The sequence below is a fragment of the Salmo salar genome, chromosome 09 (genome assembly GCF_965601325.2).
Source record: "Salmo salar chromosome 09, fSalSal1, whole genome shotgun sequence".
NCBI lineage: Eukaryota > Metazoa > Chordata > Actinopteri > Salmoniformes > Salmonidae > Salmo > Salmo salar.
The window spans coordinates 1,333,619-1,353,364 of NC_138299.1; the positions used below are offsets into that span (position 1 = coordinate 1,333,619).

Here is a 19,746-nt window from a genome sequence, read left to right on the forward strand (position 1 = left end):
CCTGGTCCTCGGAGGCGTACCGGCGACCAGATGCGCTGCGCAGGCATCCTCCTACCAGGCTGGATGCCCGCTCTAGCACGGCACCTGCGAGGGGCTGGAATAACGCGCACCGGACTGTGCATGCGTATGGGTGAGATAGTGCGCTCCTCAGCGAAACATGGCGCTCTCCACCTCATACGCTCCTCCATATAACCACGGGTAGCTGGCTTCCGGCTCTTTCTAGGCCTAGCCAAACTACCCGTGTGCCCCCCCCAAAAAAAATCTTGGGGGTGCCTCTCGTGCTTCTCCCTCAGCGCGTCCAAGGCTTCGTACCTCCGCCTCTCTGCCTTGGCTGCCTCAATTTCCTCCCGTGGGCGACGGTACTCCCCAGCCTGGTGCCAAGGTCCAGCCCCGTCCAGAACTTCCTCCCAGGTCCATCTCTCCCGCCAGTCCAACTCGAAATCCTTTTTCTTCTGCTGCTTGGTCCTTAGTTGGTGGGAGATTCTGTCACGGTTTTCGTCGGTAATGGAGGACCAAAACGCAGCAGGTATGTGTACGCTCATCTTGACGTTTATTAACTTTCCAAAATGAACACCAAAATAACAAAACAAGTGAACGAACGGTATACAGACAGTCTGGCAAGGCACAAGGCTAAACACAGAACAATCTCCCACAAACACACAGACAAACACACCCAACTAATATAGGACTTCCAATCAAAGGCAACACCACACAGCTGCATTCAATTGGAAGTCCACCCCAATTAACTCTACATAGAAACACACTTACTAGACTACACATAGAAATACATAAACATAGACCATAAACCAAAAACCCGGAAATACTAAATCAAACACCCTTTTATCAAATCAACTTTTGCAACCCCTTTTTATTTCAGGTCAATCATACATAAACTGTCAAAACTCCTAACAACTGTCCACGTTGAGACTTCCCGTTAAGTAAAATGACTCCAGAATTGATGTATGGTTGAAAATATAAGTTCAAATATTCTCTTTATTCATTCAATATAGATGTACACCACTTGAAACTGTGAGAAAAGCACACAAAGACTATGGACTGAAATCTGGTCAAAGACATTTTGAATAGGGAACAAACCTTGAAGAGTTAAAACAGATAAAAATATGACTTGTTATTTCTAATAATGCAAAGTTACACGTGAAAGAGGAAAAGAATGTATGTGCCACATTGACTTCTTGTCATTGCTATTGATGTTTTATTCTGTACAGATGACCATTTTGTACAAAATCTAGATCTATAACACTACATAAAACAAAGTAAATCATATGTACACAATATTAAATGAAGCCATATAGTACAGGTCACATACAAAAGGACACTTGTCAAGTTAATATATTTTGTAAAGTACATGTTCAACTAAAATCCTGCAAAGATGCTGCGGTCAAGCAAAGAATTTAGAAAAACAGTCACCAATATTTTTTTTCACATCTAACTTGTTTTATCTATGGGTCAACACGAAAACAAACCACAACAGTTTGAACACAAATAAAATGCAAACTGATAAAATATCTTAACAAACCAATACCGTTAAATAAAAAGCTAATATATTATTTTAGGATAGAAATTGTTTTGGTGAGTGCCATTCTTCCAGGGGAAAAAATACATGTTTAACATTGGTTGTATAAATTTACACCTTTTGCATTCAAGCAAATATGAAAAATACAGTTGCCAAGCCTCGATCTCAGTCTGTTTTAGCATTGGCCATTTCCATTGGCAGCTACAATGCTAAAACTACAGTGAGGGAAAAAAGTATTTGATCCCCTGCTGATTTTGTACGTTTGCCCACTGACAAAGAAATGACCAGTCTATAATTTTAATGGTAGGTTTAATTGAACAGTGAGAGACAGAATAACAACAAAAAATCCAGAAAAACGCATGTCAAAAATGTTATAAATTGATTTGCATTTTAATGAGGGAAATAAGTGTCACGGAATTCTAGGACCAGTGGAGATGCGGAATCAGGCGCAGGAGACAGAAGGCCGGAGCAACAGAGTTTTAATGCAACGGGCAAAACACAATAGCCGAAAGGCACAGGGCGCTCAATAAAGTCTGCCAGGGAAAACACATTCCCAAAATAAACACGAGGGAAAAAGCCGGAGCCCGGCAATAAAGCTTACGCAGGCCAGCGAAACAGGCCACACACACAACTGTCCTGAGTGGACAATAAACAATCCCGCATGAGAACCCAAACTGAAAATACACACTAAATAACCCCCCACTAATGACAGACACGAAACAGGTGCGGGATAAACAGACAAAACCAAAAGACACAGAAACATAGATCGGTGGTAGCTAATAGGCCGGCGACGATGACTGCCGAGCGCCGCCCGACCGAGGAGGGGCGCCACCTTCGTTGGATACTGTGACAGTAGCCCTCCCCTGACGCCGGCCTCGGGGACGGCCCGGAGGGCAAGGCGCCGGCCGATCCGGACGGCGACGGTGGAATTCCTGCAGCATAGGTGGATCCAGAACGTCCACTGCCGGAACCCAGCACCTCTCCTCCGGACCGTACCCCTCCCAGTCCAACGAGGTACTGCAGGCACCCTACCCGACGTCGGGAGTCCAGGATGGCTCGGACTGTGTACGCCGGGGCCCCCCCGATGTCCAGGGGGGGCGGGGGGACCTCCAGCACCTCATCGTCCTGTAGCGGACCAGCTACCACCGGCCTGAGGAGAGACACATGAAACGAGGGGTTAATGCGGTAATATGAAGGGAGTTGTAACCTGTAACACACCTCGTTTATCCTCCTCAGGACTTTGAACGGCCCCACAAACCGCGGACCCAGCTTCCGGCAGGGCAGGCGGAGGGGCAGGCGGAGGGTCGAGAGCCACACTCTGTCCCCCGGGTTAAACACGGGGGCTTCACTGCGGTGGCGGTCAGTGCTCTCTTTGTGTCGTTCACCAGCCCTCCTTAGACACTCCTGGACCGCATTCCAGGTCTCCTGAGAGCGCTTCACCCATGCCTCCATCCGGCTCTGTTGCCATGGCACCAGGACCGGCTGATACCCCAATACAACCTGGAAGGGTGACAGGTTAGTAGAGGAGTGGCGCTGAGAGTTCTGGGCCATCTCGGCCCATGGTACAAACTGCGCCCACTCCCCTGGCCGGTCCCGGCAATACGACCGCAGGAACCTGCCCACATCCTGGTTAATGCGCTCTACCTGCCCATTACTCTCGGGGTGGAAACCCGAGGTCAGGCTGACCGAGACCCCCAGCCTCTCCATAAACGATCTCCACACCCTGGACGTGAACTGGGGACCCCGATCAGATACGATGTCCTCGGGCACCCCATAGTGCCGGAAGACATGGGTGAACAGGGCCTCCGCGGTCTGCAGGGCCGTAGGAAGACCGGGCAAAGGGAGCAGACGGCAGGACTTAGAGAACCGATCCACAACGACCAGGATCGCAGTGTTCCCCTGGGACGGCGGGAGATCCGTGAGGAAATCCACCGAGAGGTGAGACCAAGGCCATTGTGGAACGGGGAGGGGCTGTAATTTCCCTCGAGGCAGGTGTCTAGGAGCCTTGCACTGGGCGCATACCGAACAGGAAGAGACATAACGGCGAACATCCTCAACCAAGGTGGGCCACCAGTACCTCCCCTTCAGGTCCCGCACTGTCCGTTCCACCACAGGATGACCCGAGGAGGGTAGAGTGTGGGACCATCGGATCAGGCGACCGCGCACACCAAGCGGAACGTATTTCAGGCCCACGGGACACTGAGGTGGAGTGGGTTCTAACCGACCCGCCCGCTCGATGTCCGCATCCACCTCCCATACCACCGGTGCCACCAGACAGGAGGCGGGAAGTATGGGAGTAGGATCGATGGTCCGCTCCTCGGTGTCGTAGAGACGCGACAGTGCGTCAGCCTTCCGGTTCCGGGAACGTGGCATGTACGAGAGGGTAAAGTGAAACCTCGTAAAGAACATGGCCCACCTTGCCTGACGGGGATTAAGCCTCCTCGCTGCCTGGATATACTCCAGGTTACGGTGGTCGGTCCAGATGAGAAAAGGGTGACGTGCCCCCTCAAGCCAATGTCGCCAGGACAGGAGCGTTGGTAAACAGCACCTTCAGACGATGGAAGGCTCTGTCCGCCTCTGCTGACCATCGTAGCCGCACCGGACCCCCCTTCATCAGTGAGGTAATGGGAGCCGCCACCTGGCCAAGACCCCGGATAAACCTCCGATAATAATTAGCGAACCCCAAGAATCGCTGCACCTCCTTCACAGTGGTTGGGGTTGGCCAATTACGCACAGCCGTAACGCGGTCACATTCCACCACCACCCCCGAGGTGGAAATGCGGTATCCCAGAAAAGAGACGGCTCATTTGGAGAACTCACATTTCTCAGCCTTGACGTATAGGTTATGCTCCAGCAGCCGCCCAAGCACTTTACGCACCAGGGACACATGCTCGGCGCGTGTGGCGGAGTAGATCAGGATGTCATCAATGTACACCACCACACCCTGCCCGAGCATGTCCCTAAGGACCTCGTCCACAAAGGATTGGAAGACAGCGGGAGCGTTCTTTAACCCATACGGCATGACGAGGTACTCATAATGGCCCGATGTGGTACTAAATGTGGTTTTCCACTCATCTCCATCTCGGATACGCACCAGGTTATACGCGCTCCTGAGATCTAATTTCGTGAAGAAGCGCGCCCCGTGAAATGACTCCACTGCCGTAGCAATGAGAGGTAGCGGGTAACTGAAACCCACTGTGATAGCATTTAGACCTCTATAGTCAATGCACGGGCGCAGACCTCCCTCCTTCTTCTTCACGAAAAAAAACTTGAGGAGACGGAGGACTTGGATGGCCGAATGTATCCCTGTCTCAAGGACTCAGCGACGTATGTCTCCATAGCCGCTGTCTCCTCCTGAGACAGAGGATACACGTGACTCCTAGGAAGGACCGTGTCGGCCTGGAGGTTTATCGCACAATCCCCTTGTCGATGGGGGGGTAATAGAGTCGCCTTGGTCTTACTGAAGGCGATAGCCAAATCTGCATACTCTGAGGGAATGTGCACGGTGGAGACTTAGTCTGGACTCTCCACCGTAGTCGCACTGATGGAAACTCCTATGCACCTACCTGAGCACTCCCTCGACCACCCCGTAAGAGCCCTCTGCCTCCACAAAATCTGAGGGTTGTGAGTGGCTGGCCAGGGGATTCCCAGTACCACCGGAAACGCCGGGGAGTCAATGAGGAACAGGCTGATACGTTCCTCATGACCCCCCCACGTCTGCATAACCAGTGGCACTGTGACCTCCCCTACTTGGCCTGACCCTAGCGGTCGACTATCTAGGGCGTGCACAGGGAAGGGGTGGTCCAGCTGAACCAGGGGAATCCCTAACCTCTTAGCTAACCCACGGTCCATAAAACTCCCAGCTGCACCTGAATCGACTAGTGCCCTATACTGGAAGTGAGGGGAAAAATCTGGAAAACAAACGGAGGTGTACATGTGGTCGACAGGGGGCTCTGGGTGTGGCTGGTGCGGACTCACCTGGGGGGTCGAAGTAGTGCTCTGCCTGCCCTCCGAACTCCCGGGTGGACCTCTCCAGCACCGGTCCACAGTGTGTCCTCTGCGCCCACAGTGGGTGCAGGAGAGACCCCCCCCCTCTGGCCCTCCTCGACGCAGCCCCCCCTATCTCCATGGGCTGTGGAGCAGGAGGACTGGGAGGCGGAACGAACAGGCCCCGACTGGAACGTCCCCGGGCAGCCAGTAGGTTGTCCAATCTAATGGACAAATCCACCAGTTGGTCTAGGGTGGAGGCGTTGTCCCTACAAGCCAGCTCCCGGCGGACGTCCTCGCAAAGACTACACCTATAGTGGTCTATCAGGGCCCGCTCGTTCCACCCCAATCCAGCGGCGAGAGTCCGGAATTCCAGGGCGAAATCCTGAGCGCTCCTCGTCTCCTGTCTCAGATGAAATAGCAGCTCACCCGCCGCCCTGCCCTCCGGGGGATGATCGAAAACCGCCCGGAAGCGGCGGGTTAACTCAGGGTAGTCGCCCCGAGCCGAGTCTGGACCATCCCAGACCGCATTGGCCCATTCCAGGGCTCGACCCATGAGACACGAGACGAGGACGCTCACCCTCTCTTCGTCGGAGGGGGGGGGGGGGGGTGGACGGTCGCCAGGTACAGTTCCAACTGGAGCAAGAACCCCTTGCACCCAGCGGCCGTCCCATCGAACTCCCTGGGAGGTGTGATCCGGATACCGCTGGCGCCCGCTTCAGTGGGTGTGGGTAGGGGCGCAGGGTGAGGAACCGAAGCTGGTCTGGCTAGGGAAGCACCTCTCTCCCAGCTCTCCAACCGGGCCAACACCTGGTCCATGGCCGAGCCTAGGCGGTGGAGGAGGCTGGCGTGTTGAGAGACCTGCTCAGCCATGTACGGCGCTTCTGCTGACTCCATGGTGGGTGCGGGATTCTGTCACGCACCCACCAATGAGGGAAATAAGTGTCACGGAATTCTAGGACCAGTGGAGATGCGGAATCAGGCGCAGGAGACAGAGAGCCGGAGCAACAGAGTTTTAATGCAACGGGCAAAACACAATAGCCGAAAGGCACAGGGCGCTCAATAAAGTCCGCCAGGGAAAACACATTCCCAAAATAAACACGAGGGAAAAAGCGCACGGGGCGCAGCCCGGCAATAAAGCTTACACAGGCCAGCGAAACAGGCCACACACACAACTGTCCTGAGTGGACAATAAACAATCCTGCACGAGAACCCAAACTGAAAATACACACTAAATAACCCCCCACTAATGACAGACACGAAATAGGTGCGGGATAGACAGACAAAACCAAAAGACACAGAAACATAGATCGGTGGTAGCTAATAGGCCGGCGACGACGACCGCCGAGCGCCGCAAGACCGTGGAGGGGCGCCACCTTCGTTGGATACTGTGACAATAAGTATTTGACCCCCTCTCAATCAGAAAGATTTCTGGCTCCCAGGTGTCTTTTATACAGGTAACGAGCTGAGATTAGGAGCACACTCTTAAAGGGAGTGCTCCTAATCTCAGCTTGTTACCTGCATAAAAGACACCTGTCCACAGAAGCAATCAATCAATCAGATTCCAAACTTTCCACCATGACCAAGACCAAAGAGCTCTCCAAGGATGTCAGGGACAAGATTGTAGACCTACACAAGGCTGGAATGGGCTACAAGACCATCACCAAGCAGCTTGGTGAGAAGGTGACAACAGTTGGTGCGATTATTCGCAAATGGAAGAAACACAAAAGAACTGTCAATCTCCATCGGCCTGGGGCTCCATGCAAGATCTCACCTCGTGGAGTTGCAATGATCATGAGAACGGTGAGGAATCAGCCCAGAACTACACGGGAGGATCTTGTCAATGATCTCAAGGCAGCAGGGACCATAGTTACCAAGAAAACAATTGGTAACACACTACGCCGTGAAGGACTGAAATCCTGCAGCACCCGCAAGGTCCCCCTGCTCAAGAACGCACATATACATGCCCGTCTGAAGTTTTCCAATGAACATCTGAATGATTCAGAGGACAACTGGGTGAAAGTGTTGTGGTCAGATGAGACCAAAATGGAGCCCTTTGGCATCAACTCAACTTGCCGTGTTTGGAGGAGGAATGCTGCCTATGACCCCAAGAACCACCATCCCCACCGTCAAACATGGAGGTGGAAACATTATACTTTGGGGGTGTTTTTCTGCTAAGGGGACAGGACAACTTCACCGCATCAAAGGGACGATGGACGGGGCCATGTACCGTCAAATCTTGGGTGAGAACCTGCTTCCCTCAGCCAGGGCATTGAAAATGGGTGGTGGATGGGTATTCCAGCATGACAATGACCCAAAACACACTGCCAAGGCAACAAAGGAGTGGCTCAAGAAGAAACACATTAAGGTCATGGAGTTGCCTAGCCAGTCTCCAGACCTTAATCCCATAGAAAATATGTGGAGGGAGCTGAAGGTTCGAGTTGCCAAACGTCAGCCTCGAAACCTTAACCTGTTGGGGCTAGGGGGCAGTATTTTCACGGCTGGATAAAAAAACGTACCCGATTTAATCTGGTTACTAATCCTACCCAGTAACTAGAATATGCATATACGTATTATATATGGATAGAAAACACCCTAAAGTTTCTAAAAATGTTTGAATGGTGTCTGTGAGTATAACAGAACTCATTTGGCAGGCAAAACCCTGAGACATTTTCTGACAGGAAGTGGATACCTGATGTGTTGAATTACCTTTAAGCCTATGCCATTGAAACACACAGGGGTTGATTAATGTTTTGGCACTTCCTATTGCTTCCACTAGATGTCACCAGCCTTTACAAAGTGTTTTGAGTCTTTTACTGTGAGATGTGACCGAACAAGAGCCATGGAACAGTGATGGCCAATTAGACTCTGGCGCGCGAGTTCATGTTGGGTACCCTCGTTCCAATACGTTATAAAAGAGAATGCATTCGTCCACCTTGAATATTATTCATGTTCTGGTTAAAAAAGGCACTAATGATTTATGCTATACAACGTTTGACATGTTTGAACGAACGTAAATATATTTTTTCCCCTCGTTCATGACGAGAAGTCCGGCTGGCTTAGATCATGTGCTAACAACACGGAGCTTTTTGGATATAAATGATGAGCTTTTTTGAACAAAACTACATTCGTTATGGACCTGGGATTCCTGGAAGTGACATCTGATGAAGAGAATCAAAGGTAATGGATTATTTACATAGTATTTTCGATTTTAGATCTCTCCAACATGGCCGTTTGTCTGTATAGCAAAGCATATTTTTCTGGGCGCAGTGCTCAGATTATTGCAAAGTGTGATTTCCCAGTAAGGTTATTTTTAAATCTGGCAAGTTGATTGCGTTCAAGAGATGTAAATCTATAATTCTTTAAATGACAATATAATATTTTACCAATGTTTTCTAATTTTAATTATTTAATTTGTGGTGCTTACTTGACTGCCGGTTATTGGAGGGAAACGATTTCCTCAACATCAATGCCATAGTAAAACGCTGTTTTTGGATATAAATATGAACTTGATAGAACTAAAAATGCATGCATTGTCTAACATAATGTCCTAGGAGTGTCATCTGATGGAGATTGTAAAAGGTTAGTGCATCATTTTAGCTGGTTTTATGGTTTTGGTGACGCCTGTCTTTGAATTGACAAAACATTACACACAGCTATTGTCAATGTACTCTCCTAACATAATCTAACTTTATGCTTTCGCCGTAAAACCTTTTTGAAATCGGACAACGTGGTTAGATTAAGGAGATGTTTATCTTTCAAAGGGTGTAAGATAGTTGTATGTTTGAAAAATTTGAATTTTGACATTTATTTGGTTTCAAATTTGCCGCTCTTGAAATGCACCTGCTGTTGATAGGGTGCACCACGGGTGGCACGCTAGCGTCCCACATAGCCCCAAGAAGTTAATGACAGAAGATCTGCAAAGAGGAATGGGACCAAATTCCTCCTGAGATGTGTGCAAACCTGGTGGCCAACTACAAGAAACGTCTGACCTCTGTGATTGCCATCAAAGGTTTTGCCACCAAGTACTAAGTCATGTTTTGCAGAGGGTTCAAATACTTATTTCCTTCATTAAAATGCAAATCAATTTAGAAAATTTTTGACATGCGTTTTTCTGGATTTTTCTGTTGTTTTTCTGTCTCTCACTGTTCAAATAAACCTACCATTAAAATGATGGACTGATTATTTCTTTGTCAGTGGACAAACGTACAAAATCAGCAGGAGATCAAATACTTTTTTCCCTCACTGTAGCATACAGGCTATACGTTACCAGGGACAACACAAAATACATTACAGACTGTATACCCATGCTAGATTTGGAAGTTCAAACAATGGTACAAGAGACGGACACTAACATTTGTAAGTGGGTCAAAACAATCCTGGATTTGACAGCTTCCTGACTTGAGAAAGCAGAATAGACTGTACATCTATTCTGAACAGAGCTTCATTGAAGATACACAAACATGTCACATCTTTCAAGTTTTCAGGAAGTGCTTTATAGGTAGTTCAATATACTTTTTCTTGACAATTACACGATTCATCTACTTCCAAGAGGGATTCAGGTCTGGAATCACCGCTCGGTCTCTACTTTCTCTGTGAATGTCCCTGTGAATCAATATATATTATTGGCAATGGACACATATGCTCATTTAACCGTCACATGAAATGGTTTTCGCATTCAAACAGTGTTGCTATTTTCCTCATTGGGTCCAAAAATTATTTCATATTCCTCCTCACGATAAAAGGCACTCCGATGTCTTCGAAAAGGATGTCTTATGGAAGTGAATCATTTGTTTTGTTCTTTGCTTAGTAACAGTCCTTTCAGCTCCACAGAGAAGCACATCTGGATAAGAGGGTGGTGGTAAAAAAAATAATCAACAGGGGAATAGTGAGCATGCTGGGGGGGGTACGAGATGGACACAACGTGATATCATGGGTACCTCTGAAACAAATGGAGGTCAATGCTTGACAAGCAAGTAGCTCCAGGACTGCGAGGCTCCTGCTGAAGCCTGGATCATCAACTCAACATCTATTCCACATTGGTTCAACTTAATTTCATTGAAATTACATGGAAATATTGATTCAACCAGTGTGTGCCCAGTGGGGTTTGCATTTAAGATGGACTACATTGCAGTCAGGCTGTGCAGAATCACTGATTTACAAATCATCTTGCATCCCAAATAACTACTCATTATGTGATACCCCCAGGTAAGGTGTCATAATGTGATTCCAGTAAAAATTAAAAATAAATTCTACATAATGCAGCATTACAGTGTGTGCCTACTGGCTACAGATGTTGAAATGTCTAAGAGGGGCTTTTGAGTATGACAAACAGGGTGGAAACTAACAACCACCCAATATGTTTCTCTATATGAAATAAGAAGTACCATTGTTTGAACTGTCAATATTTCACTGTGATCCAGCTCACATATTGCAGATGGAATTCAACAGATGAGTATGAGAAAGGAAATAAGACAAAATAAAACATTTATATGGCACAAACTGTAGAGTGTAAAGAGTTCAGTGTCCACAGAGAACCTCCCTCCCTCTCTCAATTCCTGTCACAATGTGACTTCATCAGAACAGATGGATCAGTCACTTTAGACAATCCTGATGCTCTTCAGCTTATTAAAAACAAGAAACGCATTGTCAAAACATCGGAGGCCAAAAAAATGAAGGCAAACAACGCAGGCTCTACCTAGCTAGTCGCCCTTGTTAAGAAAAATACAGAAAAAAAAAATAAACACAAATGGTCTTGGCACTGGCAGATGTCCCTGGGATAAAAAATAAAGTCCAGAAAGTCGATCCAACAGTCCTACCCCTCCATCCAACAATCTGTTTTTGGTTGTTTCCCCTTGACAGAAAACAGAAGACAGAAGAAGAAAAGAAGTCTCCCTCATTCAGTTTCTGCTCTCTACGTTTGTTGTGCATTTCACATGAGCTTGTCATGTCACAGGTGGAACGAAACGTCCCCATTTTCATTCGTACAATAAGAGCAGGGAGGGATGAGCCGATATACTGTTTTATGCACAATTCAGCGGAAACAATAAGGAAAACAATGACTCTGCAAGACCGACAGCTAAAAGAGTTGCAGCCCCACCCCTCCCCCCAAAATAAACACCTGAGAAAGCAGAAATCTGAGGGAGGTGGGGCAGTGTACTGGCGAGATAGGGAAACCGGGCCAGTATTCTGAATGTGCTGTGTGGGTGGGAAGGTGGGGTGTGGAGGGACGAGGGTACTCCTTTAGGGGACTGGACAGAAGAGAAGAGAGAGGAGGGGCAGACCTAAAGCCCATTGTGGGTGGTGATCATGTCATCGGCGCGGCGATGGGTCTCCAAGGCTTTTGCGGTGTAGATGTCCTGAGGGAAATCCGACTCGCGCCGCACCAGAGGACAGTCTTTTCTCTGGTCTCTCTCTTGTAACTGCAACAAGGGAAGGGTGGGGAGTGTTAGAGGTGACAGTTAGCTCCACAGGAATAAAATAGTTAGCTTGTGTAACTACAGTATTTCCCTTGGGTTAGGCACTACCAAGTTTTTGCCACAAGTACCACTCCCTGTTCACATCAAATTCATGCTAAACTTTCTCACCAATTGACAAAGAAATGCTAACCATGCATCATCTTAATGAACTAATCCACGTTTCAAGAAGAAACACCAAACAGGAAGGTGAGAAAAGAGTTGATGAAATGTTAGTGATAAGCTACCAGGACTACCCCCATGCCATTTAAAACACATGCAAGGGAGATCCAGTAGATACTGTACATAGACAATAACAAATGTACTTGATTCCAGTGTTCAGCCCATAGTTTGACTTGTCATTCCTTCTCTATAGGAGCTATGCCCATTTTGAAGAGAGAGGTCAGGGCCCATATTCATAAAATGTCTCAGAGTAGGAGAGGATCTAGGATCCATTTATCCTTTTAGATCATATTGAATAAGACTACAGGTACGAAGGGAACCTAATCCTGGACCAGCATTGGTAGATAAAGAAGTCAGTATTTACCTGAGTGGCTTCTTCCGTTACTGTCTTTTTTAACCTGTGAACTTCTTCAGAGGTTAATGGACCATCAGACTCCATTGCTACTGGTCCATTGAGGCCAGTGGAATCAACACACATAAGAAACTAACATAACGCAAAGTAAAGACACAAAAACAATGGGACCTTGTTGCATGCAAAGAAAGATGAAATCAGAGGTTAGATAAGCAGAAGGGTTGAAACTTTGATGCTGGAGTCATTGCTTCTATTAGTGATTTGGTTATAATTGAAATGGACGACGTACAGACATCGATCATTCAGTTGAAGCCTCTAAATCTAAAAGATGTACGTTAGTACCGTGATTAAGTAGATATCATAAAATATCATTTTACCTTTCACTAGGACTCTGTTCCAATATCCACATTAGCACACTACCTAGAATGAAACAATATATTGGGAATGCAATTGAGTAGATAGGTTGAACTCGTTGGCTGTGGCACCCAACCAATCACTTGCAGTGCATGAGGATAAAAACTGGTCATGCTCTGCACAGCATACCAAAACAGTCCTCAGGGGGTACAGAAAGAAAAAAAAACAACTTCAGCTCTTTAGATGGCACACACGTACACACAAACAATTCTGTGAAGTGAGTCTTAGTGCAAATGTGTCCCTCACTCACATGTGGATTGGATTTGGCAAGGGTCTCAATCTTGAGCCAGGCCTCTTCCCTCTCTTTTGACTTGGCCTTTTCTCTATAGGACGAAACAGACAAAATGGCATCATCATCATCTAGTGTTATGTCTTGTAAAATCCCAAGAGTAAACAGTACTGCGAGGAGCAAGTTTTTCTATGCAGGCATTTGTCTGTGGAATAGCCTACCCCTAGAGATCAAGCAAAGAAAAAGTACAAATGACTTTAAAAGGTTTTAATTTGGAAAAGGTTGTCTAAGTGAGAGAAACCACTCCACTGCCCCTTGTGCCCCCTACTGCTGGTCAGGTGTATTTATTTGAAGGATCGGTATGATGTGCAATTAATATGGTTGATTTTTAAGGTTAGGGAAAAGTGCCACTTTTTAGGATGTCAATATAAATGAATGTATTTATGGTTGTTTGTAATTTTGTCTTACCTCTTAATCATTATGTGTTGTTGTTTTTACCATGGAGGACCACTTTGGAAACAAGCGTTTTAATTAATACTTTCAAGTGATATCCTCTGGGTCTACATTGTACATGTCTGTTACACAAAATATATCTATAAAAAAAAAATATCTATAGTCATCAACATGAGGCTCCCGAGTGGCCCAGCGTTCTAAGGCAAGAGGCATCACTACAGTCCCTGGTTCGAATCCAGGCTGTATCACATCCGGCTGTGATTGGGAGTCCCATAGGGCGGCGCACAATTGGCCCAGCGTCGTCTGGGTTTGGCCAGGGTAGGCCGTCATTGGAATAAGAATTTGTTCTTAAAACCTCTTTAGGCTAGGGGGCAGTATTTTTGCGTCCGGATGAAAAGTGTGCCCAAAGTAAACTGCCTGCTACTCAGGCCCAGAAGCTAGGATATGCATATTATTAGTAGATTTGGATAGAAAACTCTCTGAAGTTTCTAAAATTGTTTGAATAATGTCTGTGAGTATAACAGAACTGATTTGGCAGGCAAAACCCTGAGCACAATCCATCTAGGGAAAATGTTTTTGGAGCTCAATCTGTTTTCCATTAGCTTTCCATGGCACGTTTTAGGATACATACATTTGGATTAGGAATGTTGTTTGAAATGTTTGCACAAAGTTTACAGGTAACTTATTAGATACTTTGTAGGCATGTTGGGCGAGTTGGAACCAGTGTTTTTCTGAATCAAACGCGCCAAACAAATGGACATTTTGGGGATATAAAGAAGCAAATTATTGAACGTCTCATGAAAACATAACATGTGCAGTTTGAGCTACTCGAGGAAGTTAGTTGCATGCTCATGCTAGCCCCTCTCATTGATTAACTCAAGTTGAAGGCTGACCAGGGTACTGCAGGCTGACATTTGGAACAAAATTAATGTGCGACTTTCAAATAAAATTGGTTCAAGGACATATATCTGGTGTATTAGAAGCAATTATTGGTACCATGATTGTAATTCAAAATTGTTTTTTAATTAAACAAAAATTGACATTTCTTCATTCAGTATAATGGGGGATCCTGTTTTCTGCAAACAGTACCGTGGTTGGCCTTGAACTTCCGTGGCTTCAATGAGAGGGGGCAGTCTTCTCCCCTGGGGAATAGCCATGGTAGTCAAAATATTGATTGGATGCGAATTGCTTAATTAACTCAGGAACCAGAACTGTGTGGAAGCACCTGCTTTCAATCTACTTTGTATCCCTCATTTACTAAAGTGTTTCCATTATTTTGGCAGTTACCTATAAATCCCTTGGGATATGCAAATCTGAATGAGATTATTGAATCATAAATCTATAGTCATCATTACAATAGTCTAAACATTGAATCAATCTATAGTTGTGTTGCACGGTATATCGAAACTTCAAGAAATGTCAATCTCAGCGAGCAGGACTTTCTAATTGACATGGCCCGGGTATCCTGGAAGGATATTGACCTCATTCCGTCAGTAGAAGATGCCTGGTTATTCTTCAAAAGTGCTTTCCTCACCATCTTAAATAAGCATGCCGCATTCAAAAAATGTAGAACTAAGAACAGATATAGCCCTTGGTTCATTCCAGACTTGACTGCCCTTGACCAGCACAAAAACATCCTGTGGCATTCTGCATTAGCATCGAATAGCCCCCATGATATGCACATTTTCAGGGAAGTTAGGAACCAATATGCACAGGCAGTTGGGAAAGCAAAGGCTAGCTTTTTCAAACAGAAATGTTCATCCTGTAGCACAAATTCCAAAAAGTTCTGGGACACTAAAGTCTATGGAGAATAAAAGCGCCTCCTCCCAGCTGCCCACTGCACTGAGGCTAGGAAACACTGTCACCACTGATAAATCTATGATAATGGAGAATTTCAATAAGCATTTTTCTACCCCTACCCTGGTCAACAGCTCTGCACCCCTCACAGCAACTTGCCCAAGCCTCCCCCATTTCTCCTTCACCCAAATCCAGATAGCCGATGTTCTGAAAGAGCTGCAAAATCTGGACCCCTACAAATCAGCTGGGCTAGACAATCTGGACCCTCTCTTTCTAAAATTATTCACCGCAATTGTTGCAACTCCCATTACTAGCCTGTTCAACCTCTCTTTCGTATGTCGTCTGAGATCCCTAAAGATTGGAAAGCTGCCGCGGTCATCCCACTCTTCAAAGGGGGAGAGACTAGACCCAAACTGTTACGGACCTATATCTATCCTACCCTGCCTTTCTAAAGTCTTCGAAAGCCAAGTTAACAAACAGATCACCGACCATTTCGAATCCCACCGTACCTTCTCCGCTATGCAATCCGGTTTCCGAGCTGGTCATGGGTGCACCTCAGCCACGCTCAAGGTCATAAACAATATCATAACTGCCATCGATAAAAGACAGTACTGTGCAGCCATTTTCGTCGACCTGGCCAAGGCTTTCGACTCAGTCAATCACCGTATTCTTATCGGCAGACTCAACAGCCTTGGTTTCTCAAATGACTGCCTCGCCTGGTTCACCAACAACTTCTCAGATAGAGTTCAGTGTGTCAAATCGGAGGGGCTGTTGTCCGGACCTATGGCAGTCTATGGGGGTGCCACAGGGTTCAATTCTCGGGCTGACTCTTTTCTCTGTATATCAATGATGTCGCTCTTGCTGCTGGTGATTCTCTGATCCACCTCTACGCAGACGACACCATTCTGTATACATCTGGCCCTTCTTTGGACACTGTGTTAACCTCTATGGGCTAGGTGGGACGCTTGGATTATTTTGAACCAAACCAACATTTGTTATTGAAGTAGAAGTCCTGGGAGTGCATTCTGACGAAGAACAGCAAAGGTAATAACATTTTTCTTATAGTAAATCTGACTTTGGTGAGGGCTAAACTTGGTGGGTGTCTAAATAGCTAGCCCTGTGATGCCGGGCTATCTACTTAGAATATTGCGAAATGTGCTTTCACCGAAAAGCTATTTTAAAATCGGACATAGCGAATGCATAGAGGAGTTATGTATCTATAATTCTTTAAAAAATTGTTATGTTTTTTGTGAACGTTTATCATGAGTAACTTAGTAAATTCACCGGAAGTTTGCGGGGGGGTATGCTAGTTCTGAACGTCACATGCTTGAAAAATGGGTGTCTGATTATTTCTGGCTGGGTACTCTGCTGACATAATCTAATGTTTTGCTTTCGTTGTAAAGCCTTTTTGAAATCGGACAGTGTGGTTAGATTAACGAGAGTCTTTAAAATGGTGTAAAATAGTCATATGTTTGAGAAATTGAAGTAATAGCATTTCTAAGGTATTTGAATAACGCGCCACAGGATTCCACTGGCTCTTACGTAGGTGGGACGATTTCGTCCCACCTTCCCTAGAGAGGTTAAGCATCTCCAATCCAAAATTAAATCTCGAATCGGCTTCCTATTTCACAACAAAGCATCCTTCACTCATTCTGCCAAACATACCCTCTTAAAACTGACTATCCTACCGATCCTTGACTTCGGCGATGTCATTTACAAAATAGTCTCCAACACTCTACTCAGAAAATTGGATGAAGTCTTTCACAGTGCCATCCGTTTTGTCTCCAAAGCCCCATATACTACCCACCACTGCGGCCTGTATGCTCTCGTTGGCTGGCCCTCACTTCCCACTGGCTCCAGATCATCTATAAGTCTTTGCTAGGTAAGCCCCGCCTTATCTCAGCTCACTGGTCACCATAGCAGCACCCACCCGTAGCACACGCTCCAGTAGGTATATTTCACTGGTCATCCCCAAAGCCAACTCCTCCTTTGGCTGCCTTTCCTTCCATTTCTTCCGGTCACAACTTGTAGACTTGTTTACGTGCTGTTGTGCGGTTTGTTGCTAACCTTACTTTGCTACCTGCCAACTTTACGTTTTTTTACTTTTTAATTCCGTTTATATTTTTAGTTTTTCCCCCTCGCTCAACTTTTTCACCCCAAAAGCTTTATCTGGACGTGGTTCGTCAGGACCTCCACCAGCCGAAGCTAAGTAGTAACATTAACATGATGCCTTTTATTGCAGTTGCTGTACTCATAATGTACAGGAGAACGATCGCCTTATGGCGAGGATAGCTGTGCTGCAAGCCCAGCTTCAGGCGCAATCGTTAGGCAAGGGTAATTTAAGTGTAGGAAAGGATGAAATAGCGTCTGTGCAACCAGTACGTACAGATAGTAGTATAAATATCCTTGCGCAGCCGGACAATTTTCTCATGGCTTCTGGAAGGAAAAGGAATGCTCAACCGGTGTCGCTCATTCAGTCGACAGAAACTTTCAACCGGTTCTCCCCATTAAGCAACTGGTCGGAGTCAGAGGCCGAGCCTTCTCTGGTCTCTACTCCTCCCGTTACGGGGTCTGAGACGCCGAAGCCTCCCACCATTAGCTCTGACAAATTGAAAACCCTAGTCATTGGCGACTCCATTACCCGCAGTATTAGACTTAAAACGAATCATCAAGCGATCATACACTGTTTACGAGGGAGCAGGGCTACCGACGTTAAAGCTAATCTGAAGATAGTGCTGGCTAAAGCTAAAACTGGCGAGTGTAGAGAGTATAGGGATGTTGTTATCCACGTTGGCACCAACAATGTTAGGATGAAGCAGTCAGAGGTCACCAAGCGCAACATAGCTTCAGTGTGTAAATAACCTAAAAAGATGTGTTGGCATCAAGTAATTGTCTCTGGCCCCCTCCCAGTTAGGGGGAGTGATGAGCTCTACAGCAGAGTCTCACAACTCAATCGCTGGTTGAAAATTGTTTTCTGCCCCTCCCAAAAGATAGAATTTGTAGATAATTGGCCCCCTTTCTGGGACTCACCCACAAACAGGACCAAGCCTGGCCTGTTGAGGAGTGACGGACTCCATCCTAGCTGGAGGGGTGCTCTCATCTTATCTACTAACATAGACAGGGCTCTAACTCCCCTAGCTCCACAATGAGATAGGCTGCAGGCCAGGCAGCAGGCTGTTGGCCAGCCTGCCAGCTTAGTGGAGCCTGCCACTAGCAGTCAGTGTAGTCAGCTCAGCTATCCCCATTGAGACCTTGTCTGTGCCTCGATCTAGGTTGGGCAAAACTAAACATGGCAGTGTTCGCTTTAGCAATCTCACTGGAATAAAGACCTCCTCCATTCCTGCCATTATTGAAAGAGATTGTGATACCTCACATCTCAAAGGCAGTTATAGTCAATGAACTAATCACTGATCATAATCTTGATGTGATTGGCCTGACTGAAACATGGCTTAAGCCTGATTCATTTACTGTGTTAAATGAGGCCTCACCTCCTGGTTACACTAGTGACCATATCCCCGCGCATCCCGCAAAGGCAGAGGTGTTGCTAACATTTATGATAGCAAATATTTTGAGCTTCTAGTCATGAAATCTATGCAGCCTACTCAATCACTTTTTATAGCTACTGTTTACAGGCCTCCTGAGCAATACACAACGTTCCTCACTGAGTTCCTTGAATTCCTATCGGACCTTGTAGTCATGGCAGATAATATTCAAATTTTTGGTGACTTTAATATTCACATGGAAAAGTCCACAGGTCCACTCCAAAAGCCTTTCGGAGCCATCATCAACTCAGTGGGTTTTGTCCAACATGTCTCCGGACCTACTCACTGCCACAGTCATACTCTGGACCTAGTTTTGTCCCGTGGAATAAATGTTGTGGATATTAATGTCTTTCCTCATAATCCTGGACTATCGGACCACAATCACAACAAATAATCTGCTCATACCCCAACCAAGGATTATCAAAAGCCGTGCTATAAATTCTTGGACAACCCGAAGATTCCTAGATACCCTTCCAAGACTCCCTCCACCTACCCAAGGATGTCAGAGTACAAAAATCAGTTAACCACCTAACTGAGGAACTCAATTTAACCTTGCGCAATACCCTAGATGCAGTCGCACCCCTAAAAACCAAAAGCATTTGTCATAAGAAACAAGCTCCCTGGTATTCAGAAAATACCCGATCTCTGAAGCAAGCTTCCAGAAAATTGGAATGGAAATGGCACTACACCAAACTGGAAGTCTTCCGACTAGCTTGGAAAGCCAGTACCGTGCAGTATCGAAGAGCCCTCACTGCTGCTCGATCATCCTATTTTTCCAACTTAATTGAGGAAAATAAGAA

At 46.3% G+C, this 19,746-nt stretch overlaps 2 protein-coding genes and 1 pseudogene across 10 annotated transcripts in view; 1 reads left to right on the plus strand and 2 right to left on the minus strand.

The window, feature by feature from the left end:
* Nucleotides 1–961: 961 nt before the first annotated feature.
* LOC100380853 (uncharacterized) lies at nt 962–3,943 on the minus strand. The gene has a single exon (XM_014210076.3). It carries the CDS (start codon nt 3,941–3,943, stop codon nt 2,237–2,239), a length of 1,707 nt encoding a protein of 568 aa, XP_014065551.1. The 3' UTR covers nt 962–2,236.
* Nucleotides 962–19,746, minus strand: part of LOC106610635 (serine/threonine-protein phosphatase 2A 56 kDa regulatory subunit gamma isoform) — a 60,145-nt gene continuing 41,360 nt past the window's right edge. Inside the window, exons 12-15 of one of the 9 annotated variants that reach the window (XR_001329939.3) lie at nt 13,176–13,248; nt 12,889–12,931; nt 12,524–12,557; nt 962–11,943 (exon numbers count right to left, since the gene is read on the minus strand). Coding sequence is in view for 5 of the 9 variants with exons in the window: in XM_014210069.3 (XP_014065544.1) it covers nt 12,928–13,041; nt 13,176–13,248 (187 nt within the window). In the remaining 4 variants the exon portion in view is untranslated. Of the gene's footprint in view, nt 11,944–12,523; nt 12,565–12,888; nt 13,042–13,175; nt 13,249–19,746 lie in introns of all 9 variants that reach the window. The other 8 variants (XR_006770914.2, XR_006770913.2, XR_006770912.2 and 5 more) reach the window with 8 other exon arrangements.
* LOC145857987 (uncharacterized) lies at nt 17,661–18,553 on the plus strand (annotated as a pseudogene).